Source organism: Herpailurus yagouaroundi, unplaced genomic scaffold (assembly GCF_014898765.1).
Source record: "Herpailurus yagouaroundi ecotype Mexico unplaced genomic scaffold, PumYag 141, whole genome shotgun sequence".
In the NCBI taxonomy this organism is placed as follows: Eukaryota; Metazoa; Chordata; class Mammalia; order Carnivora; family Felidae; genus Herpailurus; species Herpailurus yagouaroundi.
The window spans coordinates 51,754,182-51,774,838 of NW_024412396.1; the positions used below are offsets into that span (position 1 = coordinate 51,754,182).

General features: G+C 49.7%; 2 protein-coding genes across 4 annotated transcripts in view; one reads left to right on the top strand and one right to left on the bottom strand.

Moving 5' to 3' along the window:
* ADCK1 (aarF domain containing kinase 1) overlaps positions 1-20,657 on the top strand; it is a 125,741-nt gene that overhangs the window by 44,152 nt on the left and 60,932 nt on the right. For 2 of the 3 annotated variants that reach the window (XM_040477862.1, XM_040477863.1), the window contains exon 4: positions 9,563-9,766. The exons of the other annotated variant lie outside the window; for it this stretch is intronic. In XM_040477862.1, coding sequence (XP_040333796.1) covers positions 9,563-9,766 — 204 coding nt within the window. The remainder of the gene's footprint in view (positions 1-9,562; positions 9,767-20,657) is intronic. 3 annotated transcript variants of the gene reach the window in all.
* LOC121031351 (60S ribosomal protein L36a-like) lies at positions 425-2,568 on the bottom strand. Its single transcript, XM_040476461.1, has 2 exons — positions 2,470-2,568; positions 425-829 (listed from the first exon to the last, which is right to left on the bottom strand). The coding sequence occupies exons 1-2, from the start codon at positions 2,566-2,568 to the stop codon at positions 500-502; spliced, it is 429 nt and encodes a 142-aa protein (XP_040332395.1). The 3' UTR covers positions 425-499.

Sequence of the window (20,657 nt, forward strand, 5' to 3'; positions counted from 1 at the left end):
TGTTTATTTATTTTTGAGAGAGAGAGAGAGAGAAAGAGTTGTGAGCAGGGGAGGGGAAGAAAAAGAGGGAGACACAGAGTCCAAAGCAGGCTCCAGGCTCTGAGCTGTCAGCACAGAGCCCGACGCGGGGCTCGAACCCATGAGCTGTGAGATCATGACCTCAGCCGAAGTCGGAGGCTTAACTGACTGAGCCACCCAGGTGCCCCTACTGTTTACATTTTATTATGTTTTCTTTGGGTCTTGAATTTTTAACTAGAAGAATTAATCAAAAATCTTTGTTTTGTTTTGGGGTCTGTCTTTTACTTACTCTTTCATGATCTCTCTCTTTTTTCCTGTGTTGATGGGGCATGTCTGTGTGCCTGTCTCTTTCCTCTTTGTGTCACAAACACGTATAGTCAACCCCACTAAAGATACTGCCCAGGTCTTTTTTTTTTTTTTTTTTGAACATAACCTCAAGATTTTATTGTCTTCATAATGTAACAAAATATGAAGTTAGAAACTAGATCACTTGGCCCTTTCTCTTCTTATCTCCTCCCAGTTCAAAATGCTTGCATCTCTTAATAGCCAGCATTCTCTTAAATCTGCAGTTGGGCTCAACACATTCAAGCCTCAGCACAATCTTCTTTGTAGTTTCAGCCTTTTTCTGGAAAATCGGCTTAGTCTGCCCACCATAGCCATTCTGCTTCCTGTCATAACACCGCTGTCCCTGGGCATAAAGAGAATCTTTGCCTTTCTTGTACTGTGTCACTTTGTGGGGCTGGTGCTTGCCACACTTCTTGCAGAAAGTCCGGTGGGTTTTAGGAATGTTCACGATGGCTGTGGGAAGGCTCTAGGCACAGAAAGATACTGCCCAGTTCTGATGAGGAGCCTTGTTGATTCAAAGGCTTTGACTTTGGTACCTTCCTGCTGAGTTTGGAGGCCCAAGCCCCTGCTCTTGGTTGTTTAGACATGAGTCAAGAATTGCCCTCTTTGGGCCTTTGTTCCCTCCCCCCCAATCAATAATTAATCAGTACTGAGTTGATCTTATTAGCTATTCACTTTCAAAACTCTAAACCAAGCTGGCTAATAACAATGCTTTTAATTAATATAAGGCAGGTTAAAACTCATTACAGCAAGGTTATTGGTAATGAGATAATCATAAGGCAAGTTATTGAGCTGGGAGTGAAAATGAAGTTGGAGGAGGGGCAGGGAGACCACGCCAGCTGTTCCTGCCGTTATTTTGGGAGGGACAGAAGCGGGAATGTCAGGCCTCTGCAGTGAGGACATGCTGCAGCTACACCCCCAACCAGCCAGAGAAACCAGGTGCTTGGTTAAGGCAGCACTTGGGTCAGTGAGCTGATGGGTGGTCGGTGTTAGGGTAGTAGAGGAAGTAGGGTCTTGGGGCAGAGAAAGTTAAGTCAGTGTTGAGAATAACGCTGTATCGCTGTTTGCATTTCTTGTGTATGGATGCTCTGCCATTTAGATGACAGAGCATGAAATTAGCTATTGTTTCTATTAGATTGTGGTCTAGACTTGTTGGTCTGAACAAAATATAGGGAGTTTGGATGGGCCTGGAGTGTTCTTTTTTATTTTTATTTTCAATTTCATTTTTCTTGGAATAGTGGTTTCCACTCCCCCCACCATCTTTTTTGATTCATATATTGAGCAATGACTGTGTGCTGAGCCCTGTACTAAAACTCCTTTTTATTAATTGCTTCATATGACCATCACAGTGACAGTCACCATTTTTCTCCTCCTTTTACTGATGAGGAAACTGAGGCCCCAAAGTTAATTAACTTGTCCAAAGTTATAGGGCAGGTAAGTAGCAAAGTAGGATTTAATATGTTTTTTTTTTTTTTTTTTTAACGTTTATTTTTGAGACAGAGACAGAGCATGAACGGGGGAGGGGCAGAGAGAGAGGGAGACACAGAATCGGAAGCAGGCTCCAGGCTCTGGGCCATCAGCCCAGAGCCCGACGCAGGGCTCGAACTCATGGACCGCGAGATCGTGACCTGAGCTGAAGTCGGACGTTTAACCGACTGAGCCACCCAGGTGCCCCCAAAGTAGGATTTAAACTCAGGTGTTTTTGGGGCGCCTGGGTGGCGCAGTCGGTTAAGCGTCCGACTTCAGCCAGGTCACGATCTCGCAGTCCGTGAGGTTGAGCCCCGCGTCCGGCTCTGGGCTGATGGCTCAGAGCCTGGAGCCTGTTTCTGATTCTGTGTCTCCCTTTCTCTCTGCCCCTCCCCCGTTCATGCTCTGTCTCTCTCTGTCCCAAAAATAAATAATCGTTGAAAAAAAAATTAAAAAAAAATAAAATAAACTCAGGTGTTTTTAATTCCAAAGCCATTGCTATTAATCATGTTTTATGACTCCCGTCTTGTTGTGTTCAAGGCCGTCTGCAGTTTTCATTGGCCTTTTAAATGTATACGTTTGATTCAACTTCCATGGCCGCCCTGGTGCCAGCCAGGTGCTGTCATACCTGGGAGTTACTGGGCAACTACCTTTACTGCCTGCCATCGGTGATTCTAGTGTCATGGTGTGTGGCCACCTCTTGGTCTGCATGGTGAACTCCTTGCCCACGAAGATCATCCCCACAATGCTTGCATTCCCACTGTGCGAACACGTGGAGAAATTCAGTTCATGCCTGCCCCCTGGCACATGCTTGAACACACCACCATTTCACCCTTTACTGACTCTAGGACCTTGGGAATGTTACTGAACCTCTCTGAGATCATTTTGTCATCTTTAAAGACACATATTAAGATCTATTTTATGGATATGTGGGGCAGATTTAAAAACAGTATCAACCACGTATATTTCAGCATTTACTGTAGGCCAGGAATAGTACGTAGACCAAGGCACTAAATAAATGATTATTTATTATAGTTGTTACTGATTTATAATCCTGAGCTGTCCAGTATGGTAGCCATTAGCTACATGTGATTATTTAAATTAATTAATTAATAATTAATGAGTGAGAGGGAGCAAGTGAGCAAGGGGCAGAGAGAGAGAATCCCAAGAGGAGCAGAGAGGGAAAGAGAGAGAGAGAGAGAGAGAGAGAGAGAGAGAGAGAGAGAGAAAGAGAGAGAAGCAGGGCTCACCTGAAGTGGGGCTTAAACTCATGAATGTGAGATCATGACCTGAGCCAATGTCAGATGTCTAATGACTGAGCCACCCAGCTGCCCTGATTTAAATTTAAATACTTTAAGGATGCCTAGGTGGCTAGGTTGGTTGAGCATCTGACTCTTGATTTTTGGCTCAGGTCATGATCTCAAGGTCATGGGATCTAGCCCTGCATTGGTCTTTGTGCTGAGTGTGGAGCCTGCTGGGGGTTCTCTCTCCCTCTCCCTCTCTCCCTCTCTCCCTCTCTCTCTCTCTCTCTCTCTCTGTCTCTCTCTCTCTCCCCCCTCCCTCTCTCCCTCTGCCCCTCTCCCTCGCTTGTGCTTTTTCTCTCTCTAAACATTAAAAAAAAATGGAGAATTCAGTTCCTCAGTCACACTAGCCGCATGTCAAGCGGCCAGCAGCCCCTGGTAGCTGCTAGTGGCCACTGTGTTATTGGACAGTGCAGATGTAGAACATTTCTGCCATTGCAGCAATTTCTGTTGTACAGTACTAGTGTAAACTAACTTTCATCGTCCTTCCTGCTGCCTTTGCCTATGTAGGTGCATGCTTGAAGATGTGTAGCATGAAGGAGTAGATTCAGGGGAATGCAGAGATCCAAGATTCCAGAAGCTTTGCCTTTTCATTGAGCACGCTCCTTGTTGGGGGAAAGGTTCCTGGGTGGTAGAAACCATGGGATCCCTGTGGATGGTCCCTGCTGCTAGCAGGTACTGCCCCTTAAGGTATCAGATTAAGGAAGTAAATGCTGAAAGAGGGGTTTTTACTAAGCTAGTAGTTTCTTGAAATTTTGAATGGGACCCACCTTCTGATCCCAAAGGACAGTGAAGCCCTAGGAGCTGGAGCTGAAAAGGGACCCTGGAGATCAGAGGCCCTACTCTATTCTTCAGCATTTGTGTCTTTTGGCCTTAAAAGAATGTAAGTTTTGGTGAGTGGCAATGTTCTTCGTGTGTGTGTGTGTGTGTGTGTGTGTGTGTGTGTGTGTGTGTATTTAGAAGCTGGTTGAAGGTGACTTTGGAGCTTCTTTAGTTGAAATGTGGGTGCCATTTGCAGTAGATGCTGACTCAGCTTCATGGATGGCGGTTTTGTGAGTATATAACCCATAGTTGTCATTAATCTACATTTATGGCACATGGACAGCTTGCCCTGAGGTACACAGAGCGTATAGGGACACACATGGTCTCTGCCCCCGTGGCTGTGTGCCGAGTAGCTTGTGAGTTGGGGACTGACTAGCTTTCCTGGGCTTGTGTGACCAGAGAGGGCTCCCCGTATTGCCCAGACAGTGTCTTGAAGGTGACCATTACTTTGTGCCAAGAGGTATCCTGGGTTCAAGCCACAGGTGAGGGGCAGTAGTCTGATGCTTTCCTTCTTTTTTTCTAAGTTTATTTATTTTGAGAGAGAGCGAGCACATATAAGTGAGCATGGGAGGAGCAGAGAGAGGAGAGAGAGAATCCTAAGCAGGCTCCATGCTGTCAGTGTGGAGCCGTACACGAGGCTTGATCTCATGAACTGAACCATGAGATCATGAGCCAAAATCAAGAGTCAGACTCTTAAGTGTCTGAGCCATCCAGGCACCCCTAGAATATTACTGAGGGCTGCCAGCAGCAGAGACAAATGCAGATGTGAATCCAGTCTAAAGAAAACGAAGTTAGGTCTTCAACAACACACATACATGCATGCAGATACGTAGTTCTGTATTGCTCTCTTGATCTGAAGTGCCCTTTTTATCCTAATTTATTCAAATTTGATTTCAAGGACTAATCTTGTGTATCCACCAGGGACCATTCACACCAGTAATCTCTCTGGGGAAGACTTTTTAAAAAGTTTTTTACATTTCTGGTATCTTTATTTCACATTGATTATTGTGTAAGTAAATTGTATAACACACACTGTATTAAAAAGTTTAGAGTAGAATCCACCCTATTTTTTGACTATTTTTGAAGTTTTTATTTAAATTCTAATTAGTTAACATACAGTGTAATATTAGTTTCAGGTGTACATTATAGTGATTCAACACTTCCATACAGCACCCAGTGCTCATCACAACAAGTACACTCCTTAATCCCCATCACCTATTTCACTTATCTCCCACCCCCTCCCCCATCTCCCCTCTGGTAACCATCAGTTTGTTTTCTGTAGTTAAGAGTCTGTTTCTTGATTTCTCTCTCTCTTTCCCCTCCTTTGCTTCTTTGTTTTGTTTCTTAAATTCTACTTGTGCATGAAATCATATGGTATGTCTTCTCTGACTTACTTCATTTAGCATAATATACTCTAGTTCCATCCACGCCATTGCAAATGGCAAGATTTCATTCTTTTTGATGGCTGAGTAATATTCTGTTGTGTGTGTGTGTATGTATATATCTATCTCTCTGTATATGTATACATACATACACGTACATATATACACCATTGTGTATGTGTGTATATATGTATATTTATGTATATATATATATATTTATATGTATATCATATCTCCTTTACACATTCATTAGTTGATGGACACTTGGGCTGTTTCCATAGTCTGGCTATTGTAGATAATGCTGTTTTAAACATCAGGGTGCATGTATCCCTCTGAATTAGTGTTTTTGTATTCTTTGAGTAAATACCTACTAGTATGATTGCTAGATTGTAGGGTAGTTCTATTTTTAACTTTGAGGAACCTCCATACTGTTTTCCACAGTGGCTTTACCAGTTTGCATTACCACCAACAGTGCAAGAGGGTTGAGTGGCAAAAACTTAATAGAAAAGATGATTAATTAGGAAAAGTAAAAGGTAGTTAACTCGAGGGGTGAAAAAAGATTCTAAGGGCACAGAAGTAGTAAGCATATAAAGCAGCTGTTCCCTCTGGGGCTGAAGGGTAGTGAATAAGGACAGAACTCAGCTGAGGGCCTCCCACCTGCAGGGCTGAGATGGAGGTCTGCCCAGTGGTGAGGGGACATGGTGGAAGCCAGGGTCTGTGGGAGTAGCCTCCTGGGTGACAGTGCAATTTAGCTCTGGGCCACACTCCTACAATGTATAGGAACCCTCTGGTAGCTGGTCAGAACAATTGGCTGGAGGGTGTGGGCTTGAGCTGGGCCATAAGAGGGGCCTGCCAGTTATGGGAAAATTTAGTGAGGCGGGTCTGGTCTGGGAGGGCCACTGAAGGGAGCACCCTCAAGCCACTGGCCTGCCAGCTGCTGAGCTAAAATGCCACACTGGCTCTGGTAATGGGACCTCCTTGCTCTTCTGTGGCCTCAGTGTCCCTCCAGAGTCCCCTAATAACAAACCATCTGATAAAGGAGAAATGACAGGATGCAGCTGCAGGATCACAGTGCAGGGTGGAGAAGGGTGGATTTGGAGTCTGGAGGCCATAGTTCTGAGCAGCACACACCCACTGCCCTCCTGTGAGCCAAGCCTTTGCTCTAATTCCGGTCCTCCCATTTCTTGCCTCTAAGCTCCTGCGGTTCTCAGTGTGATCCTGTTGTGGCAAGTCATTCTCTGTGCACGAATGGCTCCGTCACATCTTCCCATGTACTGGAGGGCACGGGACTGGCCTGCTGTAAGTCCCGGTGAACACACGGTGGTTGATGCCTTTCCTGGGCAGGGAGGGGAAAGTGGGATGTGGCCTCACCCCACCTTCTAGTCCTCTGCTTCCATGTGGCCTTGACCCCAGAGCAGCTTTGATGTAGGGGCTGAGCCTGCCTCCTTGGGGGAGAGGGTGGCCGGGTGCCGGGGCAGCCGAGCCAGGAGTGTCCGGTTGGATGTGGGCCCCGGCCGTAATGTGTCTTAGGACTAGTGGATTGTGGATGCCTATGTGTTGCCTCTTATTCTGCCAGTGATTTTGATCTCTCTTCTTCTGGGTTGGAATTTGGGGAATGATTGTTCACACTAGCCTGGACCTTTGTACCATGAAGAAATGCCCAGTTCCATGTTTGACCACAGTTTGCCTTCTTTCTCACTTCCTCAAAACCAGGGCTTGAGCATGGCCTTGGCCAGCCATAGCATTGATTTACTGCCCATGTGCCACTGGCCAGCTGAGTCCCCAGTTCCAAATTCTTTTTTTTTTTTTAATTTTTTAAATGTTTTTATTTATTTTTGAGACAGAGAGAGACAGAGCATGAGCAGGGGAGGGGCAGAGAGAGAGGGAGACACAGAATCTGAAGCAGGCTCCAGGCTCCGAGCTGTCAGCACAGAACCTGATGTGGGGCTTGAACTCACCAGCTGTGAGATTATGACCTGGGCCGAAGTTGGACGCTCAACCGACTGAGCCACCCAGGCGCCCCCAGTTCCAAATTCTTAAAGAGAATCCACCCCATTCCCATGATCCTTTGATCCATCTAAAAGCTTTCTCTCCTCTTAATCCTTAGGGTTAATTTCCTTTTTCCTGTGCCCTCCCGGCAGGGTAAAAAGACTCTGTGGCCCAGCTTGGACCAGCTGTCCACATCAAGGCTGGCATACTCTGTGTAGGGGGATGGAGTCATGTGTATATAGGGTTCCCCAAGGGTTCATCAGGGTGGGAGGTAGAGGTGTCCAGTGGAGCCAGTAGTGGGTGCCCACAAGGGTCTCGGCACAGCCCCGCAGTGCCTGGAGTCTGGGGCATCTGTTGTGCTGTGGTGGAACAGGGCAGATGGGCTCCTGGGCTGCTAGGACAAGGGTGTTCTCTTCTTAATTTCTAAAGTAACAGTGTTATGTACGATGCACTTGGCAACTAACTATATAGGATCTTTAACTGTTTGTTCCATCATTGTTGCCAAAAGATATTTAACTCCTCAGGTGGTTTATTGCCTCCAATATGTGCTTAATTATGTCGGCATCTTCCATAACACTCAAGAGAGTGTAAGTCCGTGTAGATGTTTACTCCCTCTTGGTTGATTGCATGGGTGGAAGAGGTTCCCACAGGGCACTGGGCTCCCTTACCTTCTGTGTGTGCCCACAGCCCCATCCTGCCTCGGAAGCTGTAGCTCCAGGAAGACAGGACCTCACAGTTTCAGGACCTTCAGCTGAGCTGGGGTGATGACTGGGGACACATAGCCCAGTGTGTCCCCAACGGGGGCCACCCCCCAGCTCTGGAAAGACAGCGGGCATCAGGCTGAAGGCTGCCCTGTCCTAGGAGACCTGCCCAGCTGCCTGCTCCATGCACCTGACACTTCCCAGTAAAACTTTTCTTCCAGTTAAGAGGAGACCCCTGCTAGGGTTGCCTGGGTGGCTTAGTCTGTTACATGTCTGACTCTTGGTTTCTGCCCAGGTCATGATCTCATGGTTTGTGAGATTGGGCCCCATGTTGGGCTCTGTGCTGACAGCATGGAACCTGCTTATGATTTTCTTTCTCCCTCTCTTCTCTGCCCCTCCTCTCCCATGCTCACTCTCTCTCTCTCTCTCAAAATAAAAAAAAAACTTAAGAAAAAAAGGAGACCCCTGCTAAAGTTTGTTGAGTTAAAAGAGCCCTAGGTTTAGCGTGTTTTCTAGACTTTCCTTTGACATTTATTAGCTACATTAGCTATTTCTGTATAAGCACAACATCTGAGTTTCTTATTTCTATCATTTATTTATTGTTTATTTCTTAATATTTTTTTAAAGTTTATTTTCGAGAGCAAGAGACAGAGTGTGAGCAGGGGAGGGGCGGAGAGAGAGGGAGACACAGAAACAGAAGCAGGCTGCAGGTTCTGAGCTGTCAGCACGGAGCCCGATGTGGGCTTGCAAGATCATGACCTGAGCCGAAGTTGCACGTTTAACTGACTGAGCCACCCAGGTGCCCCAAAGTTTATTTTTGAGAAAGAGAGAGAGCGAGAGAAAGAGCAAGCACCCAAAAGTGGAGGAGGGGAAGAGAGAGAGAGAATCTCAAGTAAGCTCCACACTGTCAGCGTAGAGCCCAACTCAGGGCTCAATCTCATGAGATCATAACCTGAGCCAAAATCAAGAGTCAGATGCTTAACTGGCTGAACTACTCAGGCACCCCTGAGTTTCTTATTTTTAAATATACCAATACCTGACTCCCTGAGCTGCCGTAAGGATTAAAAGAAAGAATGCGTATGAGCATGTTTTAGAAATTGTAGACCTCCAAACAGATAGTATTATTGGTATGTCTGAGGGTTGGGTGGCAAACACATCAACTCAGTGTACCCACAAATGAATCATCAGTAGATTAGATTTGCTTAAAAGCCTTGAACAACTGCTCTGGTTCCTGGGCCAGGTAAGTTTTGATGGAGAAAAGACCAGAAGCATGGGCACATCGGGCCCTATGAAGAGGCCAGCCTCACTCAGTATGAGGTCAAAATTGCTGGCCCTAGGTACTGAGACCGAAGGAGAGCATTGAGGCAGAAGGTGAATGAAGGGTGTGTGTGTGTGTGTGTGTGTGTGTGTGTGTGTGTGTGTGTACGTACTCTCGGAGCGAATCAGGCTCTTCAACCAGTGGGGGCAGGAAAGGGAAAGAATGTCCAGTGGGCAGTGTGCACTCACACCTCTCTGTTCCTGGCCCATCTCCCTGCAGGTGCACCTCCGTTCTGCCAGGCGTCTCTGTGAGCTCTGCTGTGCCAACCGGGGCACTTTCATCAAGGTGGGCCAGCACCTGGGCGCTCTGGACTACCTGCTGCCTGAGGAGTATACCAGCACGCTGAAGGTGCTGCACAGCCAGGCTCCACAGAGCAGCATGCAAGAGGTCCGCCGGGTCATCCGTGAGGACCTGGGCAAAGAGGTAGCTGCCGTGCCGGGAGCGATGGGTGCTGGGATGGGATGTTTCTAAGGCCCTGGCAGAGCTGTCCCTGCTGGCTGCTGGGGCTTCGCCCCTGGAATGGAAACATACTTTGTGGCAACTTTCAGCAGTGAAATCGAAGGGGTGAGAAGGAACCTCAGTGGCCCTCAGTGAAAAAGGTGGTTGAACCGTATGAAATAGTTGATGTGTGATTGTTTTTGCCCTGCAATGTAATGGGATTCATATGGTTCAACCTAATCATATCTATCAGTTATGGAGGGTTTGCTGTGTGTGGATGGCAGTGCTGTGTTCCCTGCATTATCTCACCTGATCCTCACAGCAGTGTTAGGTACCTATCTGTCATTAACCCCATTTTGCAGATGAGGGATAAAAGCTTGGGTGGTGGAGATTAAGTGGAGGGTAAACCCGATTTAGGGCTAGAGTCAGGAGCAAGCCCACAAGCCAGGAGGAGCAAGGTTAGGATGGAGATACCCCAGGCAGAGGGGACCAGATTGGCATGGCACAGGCCTGTGCATGGCTTTGCTTCTTGCCAAGGCTGTTGGCCTCCTGCTTCCTATAGCACGAGATTCACCCCCCAATTAAAACTAAATAAATCACTGTAATAACAGTGTGAAGTGCATCATTGCTGGCATGTGGCAGCTCGTGGGGGCGGATGCAAGGGAGGGAAGGCAGCAGATTAACCCTTCTAGGCCGGCTTGTCTGTGGAGGGCTGGAGTGGGAAGCAGGAGCGGGTCAGTGGCCCCCTGTAAGCCAGGGTAGAGCGAGATGAGAAGTTTGGGGTGTCAGCAGTCACGATGGGCCCACCCAGCTGGCCAAAGGATGTATGGGGTTAAAAGATTTTGTCTGCATCTTCAGGGCCTCTTCTGTAGGCCTCCCTGGCCATGTGGTCCTGAGCATGGTGGCCTGAGGCTCCTGCCCCACAGGTTGTCTTGAGCCCTCTGAATAGGGCAGGCTAATGTCAAGGTCACGGTTCTGAGGGGGCGTCCTTCACAGCTGGGAAGCTCGGCAACCTCTGCTTTCTTACCCCGGCCCCCAGAGATGCACAATTGAAGTCTTTCCTCCCCCGCTTCCTCCTCCTCCTCCCTCCTGGGAAGATGGCATTTGTTCCCTGGTGACACACTTTCTCATTCTGTGGGTGGAGGGAGGGGAAAGGGGCTATGTGGGAACAGGGTAGGTGGGTGTGGGGGTGTGAGGGCGGGGAAAGTCACTCACTTTGCACTTCCCTCCTCCTCCCGCCTCTTCCACGACACTTTTTGGGGAGCAGCTGTCCCCACCAGGAAGATATCTGAGTGGACCCCACCAGTTGTGGGCTCTACACCTGCCCTGGGACCTCAGTAGAAAGCTTTGTTTCATCCCCAGTTTCAAGAACGTGGTTAAAGGAAGCCAAGTCTGTCCTGTATCCCCATCTGCTGTCTGGGTTCGAGTTCTTGGATGTGCTCCCAAGACACCTGGAGCTCAAAGACTACATAGCTACCCCTAAATCTCAGACTGAAGTGCAGGGGGGTGGCCAGAGTGTTCTGGCTGTGCTGGTTCATTGTATCTACCCTTCCCATCAGCAGAGGCCTTACAGGGTCACTAGTGTCCTTACACCAGTCCCTACCCTCTCCCAGGCAGATGGGGCTGGTCCTGAGGGGTCCCCCAGCAGGGTGTGGGAGATGAGCATGAGCATGCAGTTCTTCTGGACCCTGTGATTTACATGTGATTCTGGAGCAGTGCATAATCTCTGCACTGCAGCCGGTGCCATCAGTGTGGAGGGGAGAGCGAATAAAGGGGCACTGTCCTGGCGTAGGGATGTGTGGGGTGGGGATGGGACCACAGAGCTAAGGGAGGGACGTGTGAGTGACAGGATGAGGCCTTGGATCTTTTGATTACCAGACCAGTGCTTTGTCTTCTACAACAGAGCTTCTGTCTGGCAGAAATCTTTCAGAAATGTTTTTTGTGTCTGTGTCTTAGAAGTTTCTCAGCTAGTATTACCAGAAAGAAACTTGCTTTTTCCCTTTTATTTTGAATGTTAGGCCTAAGTCCTGAAGGACACGTTCTGGGAAGCAGTTGGAAGCCCGAACTCTAGGAGGTGGCATCATTTCTGGTGTCTCCAAAGTCACCTGGGTCTGGAGTGGGTTAGGAATGGTCTCAACCTTGGTCTCCTAACTGCCCTTGGGACTGTAGGTCTAGGTGCAGTGCTGACGTTGGCCAGCAGATGGCGCCGGAGCTTGAGCGTCAGGGAAAGGTACTGAAGGCTTGGCCCTTTTCAGCAGAGGGGAACCCTGACAGGTGGCTGAGACTTGGGTTCCTTATTCTCCTGGGCATGATTCACGCAGAGGAAGGAGCCCAGGCTGACACCTTTGCACTCTGAACAAGCTGTTGACTTCTCTGGTCCCCAGGAGTTCTTTCCTTCCTGCTGAAGGACCTGGCAGGGTTCTGACCACCAACCCATCCTTCCACATTTCTCTTCTGGGCTAGGACTCCTCAGATGCCCCCTGCAGTCACTAACAGCCTGCAGTTCTGTGTTTAGACACCTTTTCCTTCATTTTCCCTTCTTTCTCTCTCTCTTTGTTGCCCAAACAGCTGGTATTTAGTGAAGAAAGCACAGTTCTAGAAACTTTGGATGCAGCTAGGTTCTTTCCTAGCTCTAAAATTCTATGAGAGACTGAAGGAAATGAGGTCAGCTGCCAGAGTGATGCACAGAAATACCTTTGTTAGGGGCACCACTTGTACTGGTGTTGGGGGATTGGGGGCTGGCTTGTGCACTCTGACACGTGTTTCATTAGTCTTTTACCCCTGAGCTCCACATGGTAGGGATCTAGACTCGTACTTGTTTTATAATTTCCCATAGTACCTGGGGAGAAAGGCTGTCATAGGAGATCGGCATTCTTGTTGGACCATCTGACCAGAGCGGCCACTGGAACGTGGAAGAGAACCGCTGTGTATCAGGTGGGGGAATGCATACTTCATTCTTTCTTATGAACCTACAGGAACAGGTGGAGGGTGATGTTGTCTTGCTTTGCTCAAGGTGTAAGCAAAAGTTCAGGGAAGAGATAAAATAGCTCTTCCCCCAGGAACCTCCATCATTTATCAAGCTTGGTTGGGGTGCAGAGAGAAGGTGCTCTTGGCATGAGGACCAGCAGAAGTGGAAGCAGGGAGGTGAGGCAGGAGACTGTCTGGCTTGTGTGAGGGGCTCCTGGTGGTGGTGGTGCTGAGTGGGGGCAGTGCAGAGACTGGACAGAGACTGCAGCAGGGGCTTCCATGGAGGCCTCAGGGCTGGGGGAGGGGATGATGGGTGTGGATGGTGAGTAGCAAAGCCTGGGATGACCCCTGTCATTACTGCAGGGCTGCATGTGGGATCTCTGCTGGTGCATGGAGAACTGTGTGAGCAGCAGTAAAAGGCACCCCCTCCGGGCATCCCTTCCTTCAGGTGACAGCTCTGCCAGGGCTGGATTTCATTCTTCTGTTAGTCAATCTTCACCAGAGAAACAGAGCCAAGAGGGTGTGTGTGTGTGTGTGTGTGTGTGTGTGTGTGTGTGTGTGTGTAAGTAAAGAGAGATTGATTAGTTGGAAGGAATTGGCTTATGCGATTTGGAGGCTGGCACGTCCTGCATCTTTGGAGGGGGTGTCCATCTGGAGACCCAAGAAGAGCTGATATTGCAGTTTGAGTCCAAAGGCCATCTGCTGGCAGAACTTTTGGTGCTCCAGGCAGTCAGTCTTATGCTATTCAGGCCTTCAGCTGATTAGACGAGGCCCACCCACATTAGGGAGGGCAGTCTGCTTTGTTCAAAGTCTACTAATTTAAATGTGAATCTCATTCAAAAGCATCCTTATGAAAATATTAGAATAAAGTTTGCCCAAATGTCTGGGCACCATGGCTCAGCCAAGTTGACACACAAAATTAACCCCCCTGGTTCCCACGTGGCCCTTAGTCAGGACCAAACATTTCTACCCTTGGTCTTGCCTTCATACGACTGTTAAGCTTCCTATTGAGTCTTGAAGGTGGGCTGGAGCTAAACTACTTGCTGGTTTATTGGCTGTGTGACCTTGGACATGTTACTTATCTTCTCTGTCTCTTATTTTCCTCATTTGTAAAATGGGGAAGTACATGCCTGTGGGGATTACATGAATTAATGGATGTGGAGCATGTAGAGCATGCCCGGCAGAGAGCAAATGGCCAGCAAATATTAGCGATGATTTCTGTGTTAACGCTGGATGCTTTATATGTGTGAGAACTGAGATTCTGAGAGATTAAATGGCAGCGTTGGGTCTTTAACCAGGTTTTCTGATGCTGGTACAGTGCTCTGTCCCAGATACTATTTTGCTAGTAGAATCCTCCTTTCTCTTCCGCGATCAACACCTGGTGTTCCACCTGTTGGTCAGCCCCTTCCCTTCCACTGTTAGAAATGTCCCACAGGCTGCCTTGGGAGCCTGTCTCCTGGGCTTCTTGAGCACTGCCCCGTGACCCCCAACCTGGGGGCTGCTAGCAGCTCAGCCAGGCAGTTTCAACCATTGCAGTGTCCTGAGGCCATCAGTAGCATCTGCGTTGTGCTCTTGGTCCCTAAAGGTGACACAATGGGCGCGGGAACAGCCACAGGTGCCCAGGGTCAGGAGTTGGTGGCTGTGCTGTGCTCCTCCTTGTAGGATGGCAGCTGGCTCTTCTTCTCTTGTCCTGGAGGAGCTGGGTGTGGGCAGATGCAGGGACAAACACGCCCTAGGTTGGACTGGGGCGAGGGACATGGGCAGAGGGGGCCAGAGGAGCCGATTCTACCTGGGGTACCTGTGGCTGGCAGAAAACTCCCCCCCCCCCCCCCACCCCGGTGACACATGCCTCCATGTCATATTCCTTGCTGCCTTCTTTCCAGCGCTGATCCACCTTCTCCCTGTCCTTCTCTTACTTGCTCACAAATATTTACTGAGCACACCTCTGGGCCACGTGCTGTGTCAGCCCCCGGGCGTCCCCGCTCTCTGCAGCTCTCGCCGCTGTTCTTGCACGTTGCCAAACATCCGCCTGAGGCCAGCTCACCCTGATTCACCACCCCTGGCTGCTCCACTGGCCTGGAGCTGAGGGCCACCTTGAGGGCTTCAGCTGTCTCTTGGCCCTCAGCACAACCTTTGTTTGTTCCAGCGTCTGGTTTCTTTGTCTCCCCAGACGATCCCTGAGACGGCTGCCATGTGAGCATTCTGGGAGTGGAACAGAAGGAGCTGGTGGCCACAAAGCTGCGTGTGGGGAGGACTGGGGGGCGAGGGGGAGAGAGTCACCTCCTCCAGACTTCCCAGCAGCTCTCAATAAAAAATGCATTTATATTGAAAACATAATGAAGAATAAAAAAAACATTTTCCCCCCAATAATGCTGAACATCAAAAGGAGATTTTTATCAATTATGAGAGAGAGATTTTGGCCATAAAATGGTGATTTAACGAGTAGGAGATGGATGGCAGGAAGCATTAGTGTCAGCCGGGACGGATGGTGTGCCATTAGTCACTGAGGGAGAGACCGAGGTGGCTGCCGTGGCGGTGGCTCCTCTTCCCCAGGCCTCCTGGCCCCAGCCTCCTCGCTGAGTGCTGCCCTACCTCAGCCCCGAGAGGCTCCTCCCTGGGGCCCCGCTCCATCTCCGAGGCACCTTCGGCCCATTGTTGGACAGCTTCTGCATGGCCCTTCCACAGCCAGTGGACCAGAGGCCCCAGAGAGCAGGTCAGGAGCTGCTTCCCGCTTTCTTTCCAGCCTCATGGCCTGCTCCCGTGTTCACATGGCTACGCCCTGGCCACACGCTGTGGGGGTTCACTCCATGCACTCCGGGTCTGTCCTCTCTCATCCCCTTCTTAAGTCACCAGGCTCTTTCTCATCCTCTGAGCTCGGGGTCTGACAACAACAACATACACATGCACACACACACCCTGAGTGCTTGCCAGGGGCAGGCACTGCCTCAGAAATTCCACACACGTCAATTTACTTCTCACTAAGACCCTCTGAGAGAGGTACTGTTATTACTTATTTTACAGATGGGAAACTGAGGTACTGTTTCCAGTGAAATTGTACCTTGGCCTCCTCACATACCCCCTGAGTACTTTCCATCCCCTGTCACAGCTCTTATGCAGTTATTTGTTGCATTCAGGTGGGCTGCTTTCCCATCTTGAACCTCCCCTGGGGCCTAGTGTGGACTCTGCACATAGTAGGTGTTAGTAAGTGTGGTTGAGTTGAATTGCAGAACTACTTGGAGTGCCCCTGTCCCCTTGCAGCCTTCGGTGGCTTCCTCAGCCAGGTTGGACTGTGAATCCAGAGCACTTGACTTGTGTCTGGTCATTTCAGTGCTGGGTTTATGTTCTTGGGGTGGGTGGTCTCCTCCCACTCATCCTGGGGTCCTCTCAGAACACTGTCCAGTGCCTGGCACGGCAAAGGTGCTCAGTAATGGGTTGTTACCTGCACTGAGACACTCTGACGCGGGATGTCATGGCATGGCGTTATGGGTCCTAGAGTCCTCAGGGTGGTCCGCTCTGCTCCTGCCTCGGTCTCACTTTCATAGCCCCCTGGGACGTACCCATGGGAGCCTGTGGAGGGCTGTGTGAGGGCGTGTCTGGGGCTATCTAAACTACGGGGTGAGGGCAAGGGCAGGGTCTGGCTTCCGGAAGGAACAAAAGGGTCATTTCTGAGGCAGTATGGCCTCATAGTTAATAAAATAGGCTTTGGAGGCAGGGGGCCTTCCAAAATCCTAAATGCTACCAGACTTTAACTGTGTCGTTAGTTCTTTCTGAGTCTAGTTCCCTTGTCTGTAAACCGGGATAAGAGAACCTGCTCACTAATAGGGTCATGACAGGGCTTGAGAACTATAGCCCATCTGGGGGGCGGGGCCTGGTGCACAGTAAATCCTGCAGCTGTTAGCTCTGGTTGTCACCTGCAGAGCAGTTGTGAGGACAAAATGAAGCAGGGAGACTGGGACCCCCAGATTATATCCAGCACCCCACTGGGGTTGACAAACACTGACTCTTCTTGTTTGGCCTTCATTGTTCAGTGGCAAAGCGCCTTAGATGAAGGTTACCCAAGGGAGTAACTAACTCCCGGGTTGTAACGGTTTAGAAGTCACCTCATCCAACCCTCGTGTTTCCATGGTGAGGAAACAGGGGCTCAGAGCAGGAAGTCACTGGCCCAGAGTGGCACAACTGGGTGGCGGGAGAAGCGAGACTTGAACCCAGGCCTCCTGACTCCTGATCCAGTGCTTGTCCTCCTGGACTGTTTGTTCTGTTCAGGGCTGGGAGCTTACTGTCTGGAAGTGAGACTGCCAGCTCTCAGAGATGAGGCTGGTCTTGCTGGCAAAGAAATGTGGAGGGGCTCAAGTGGCTTTCACCTCCTTGGGACCTTGGAGTCTCCTGTGGACTTTAGGAAGCTCTATTTTCATAAGTTGATCCATCATAGTAAGGATTCTAGGGTATTCTTTGTATCCTTCAGCCAGCCTTCCCGCTTGACGGTGGTTGGGATGGTCATATCCGCGTACTCACTGTTCCCCTTCAATCTGCAGACCATGCTTGCGGCATGTCCCCCTCTTTGGGGTCTAACCTGCAGGGTGGTGCCCAGACCCAGACCCTCCGCTTAGCTGCTGTGTTGGGCTGTTTGCTGGAGAAACTGCCTTAGCTTATGGTGGCCCCATTCACAGACTCGGGAAGGTTGGGGCCCACCACTGACTGCTTTGCTCGCTCAGAAAATACAGACTTGTTGAGCAGCTGATAGGTACTTACCTCTCTGCCAATGCTGTGGGGGATCTAGAATATGTCAAAGCCACGTTCCACCCTCCCTCTCTCCCAAAGCTGGGCAGACAGAACAATTCACAGAGGAAGTAATTAGAGAACAATTAAGCACTCAGCTGTGGGGCTGATGCAGGGAAAGTTCAGGGGGAGGTTCAGAAGAGGGTTCTTGGGGGAGGTGGCCCTCAGAGGATGAGTGAGATTGGCAGAGGGAAAGGATGGGGCCATTCGAGGGTGGTGAGTTCTGAGCACAGCTCCAGGTGCCCAAGCATAGAGAGCAGCAGGGCGGGATGGCAGGCCCTTTGGGTGGGGTGTGTTAGATTACGAGGGCTGCTGTAACAGAGCACCGCAGACTGCTGGCTTAAACAACAGGAATCCGTATTCTCAGTTCTGCTGGGCAGGAGTCTGAGACCCAGGTGTTGGCGGGGTTGGCTCAATCTGAGGCTGCGAGGGGCAGTCTATTCCAGGCCTTTCCTCCAGCCTCTGGTGGTTTGCTGGCTATCTTTGTCATTCCTTTGCTTGGAGAAGTACCACCCTGATCTCTGCCTTTTATGCTCGCCTAGTGTTCTTCCTGTGTGTGCGTGTCTGTTTCTGTGTCCAAATTGCCCCCCTTTATAAGGACACAGTCATATTGGATTAGGGACCTCCCCCCCCACACCAATGCCAGTGTGACCTCATATTAACTAATTACATCTGTGATGACACTATATCCGAATAAGGTTACATTCTGGAGGTTAACTCCTGGAGGTGATGGCTTCATCATATGAATAGTTGGAGGCCGCAGATCAAGCTGTCATAGATGGAGGTATTAGTGCTTTTGTGGTCACGAGGATCAGAATCCCAACTTGAACGAGCCGAGGCAAGAGGGCAGACTTAGTGTGTCCTCTACCCACGCTTTAGGAAGGGACGGGGTTGAGTGGGGCTTTTGGGGTGCTCTTCCACTCGTCTCTGTCGCTCATGTTCTCATGTTCATCCTGCTGGTCAACTTCGCTCACAGTTGGTTTCCTCCATGACTCGCTTGCTGCCTTTGGCGTCTCTCAACCTCACCTCTTCCTAGGTTTGCCCCTAGCAGGGACTCCCCACTCTGTAGCCCCAGTTTCCTTTTATGAAATTCTGGATCAGGACTCTGCCTAAGTGTTGTACTGGGTTACCTCATGTCCCCCACACTCCTGGACCCCATTGCTGCTCTACCTAGAGCCTGAGGATGTGAAATGAGGTGTTGGCAGCTGTCATTCGGTAACTTAAGGAGTTTGTACTGGATTGGGGTGGGTCCTAAATCCCACAACTGGTGTCCTTGCAAGGAGGCCATGTGACAGTGGCAGTAGAGATTTGAGTGGTGGCTGCAAACTCAAGGAACAGTGAAGATTGCTGGAAATTAGGAAGAGCAAGGAAGGCTTCTCCCTGGGGCCCTCAGAGGGAATGCAGTCCTGCCAGCACCCTGATTTCAGACTCCTAACCCCCAGAACTGTGACACAGTACATTTCTGTTGTTTTAAGCCACCCCATCTGTGGTGATTTGTTATGGTAGCCTTGAGAAACAAATACAGATGTCCATTCTCTGACCAAATCACTGAGGTTAGAGGAGGTGGGGTCCATGAGAAGATGCCATCCCTCTCATTTAAACCCCAAGGTGACCGGTGGGGTGGGGTGGGAAGCAGCAAGGCAGAACATGGCATAAAAGATGTTCATGTCCATGGATGATAATGATGTTAGAGTTTCTGTTTGTGTGGTACGTGCTGTGTAGCACACATTGCCTGGATGTTTTACAGATATTGTTTCTAACCCTGCAAGGTTAGAAACCCTGTTTCTAATTCTGCAAGGTTGGTAGATTTGGCCATTCCAGTTTTCCAAATGAGGAAGCAGAAGCCCTGACAGGTTAAGTAACAGCCACAGTCTCATAGCTTAAAAGAGGTGGAACCAGGTTTTGAACTGTGTTGGCTCACAGTCGGCCACCCCACTGTGTTGGCTCACCCCTCTTGCTATGCATCTGCTATCCCCGGGGAGGGTCTGGTTTCTGGGGGGCAACAGAGTGCGTGCGGGTATTGGATCTTGATGTACAGGCTTTGGGGAGTCACCGCAGGCCCCAGGTCTTAGAACCTGTGTTAAGTCATATCAACTAATAGTTTCCATGTGCATGTGCATGAGTGTGCAGGCCTCCACGGCTGATTTCGGGCAGAGTCAGCCAATCGTGCAGGATGGCTTGAGGGGTGCAAGGCAGGAGCTGTGCATGGAGGCCTTTTTCTTCTTCCACATCTGGTAAAGGTGAACTCTCCCTTTTGTGAGGCTATGTTAGTTGTCTCCCAGAGCTGGGGCATGGCCACTTTTTCTCCCCTTGCCATCTCCTGGAAGCTCGGTGTGAGCGTCCCAGGCTGGGCCATGGGTCAGGAGGCCACAAGCCAGAGAATCGTTGCCACAGCCACTGCTCTTGAAGGAGCTTCCCTGACAGATGACCCTATGTCTTCTGGGACTGCCAGACGGACCGCAGGGCCCTCATCTTCTCCTTGAATAGAACTTGTGGCCTTCCTTTCCTCTCCAGGGAGGGGGAGTGGGTCTCCTCTTGCAGGCTGTTCAGGGCTAAGGTTGGCAGTATGGGCAGGATGGATGTGATTGCTGTGGTTCTGATGCCTTGTCCTTACGTCCAAGTGAACCAGAGGACTGTCTTTACTGCTGATGGCCGGGGCAGAAGCAGTGATTTGAAACCCCAGGTCCTGCACTGCCTTAGAAGGCACATAATCATCAACTTCAACTGGGTTCCCATCCTGATTGGGCACTCCCAGAAGATGACTCCGAGGAAAGGATTCTGGTGGAAGTGGTTTTGTGGGAAGGTCAGGTGCAGCCAGTAGGGAAGTAGGAACATGGTTCAGGGAAAAGAAGGCAGCCAGTGACTGTGTGCCCTTAAACTAGCTGTGGGGACACTGGGAAATAGTGGCAAACATTCACCTTAAGATCATCCCACCCCTCAGTTGACTGAGTGTCTGACTCTTGATTTCAGCTCAGGTTGTGATCCCGGGGTCGTGGGATCAAGCCTTACATCAGGCTCCTTGCTGAGTGTGGAGCCTGCTTGGGGTTCTCTCTTTCTCTTTCCCTTTGCTCTTCTCTGCTGCTTGGGTGTACTCTTTCCTCCTCTCTATTTAAAATAAAAATAAATAAATAAA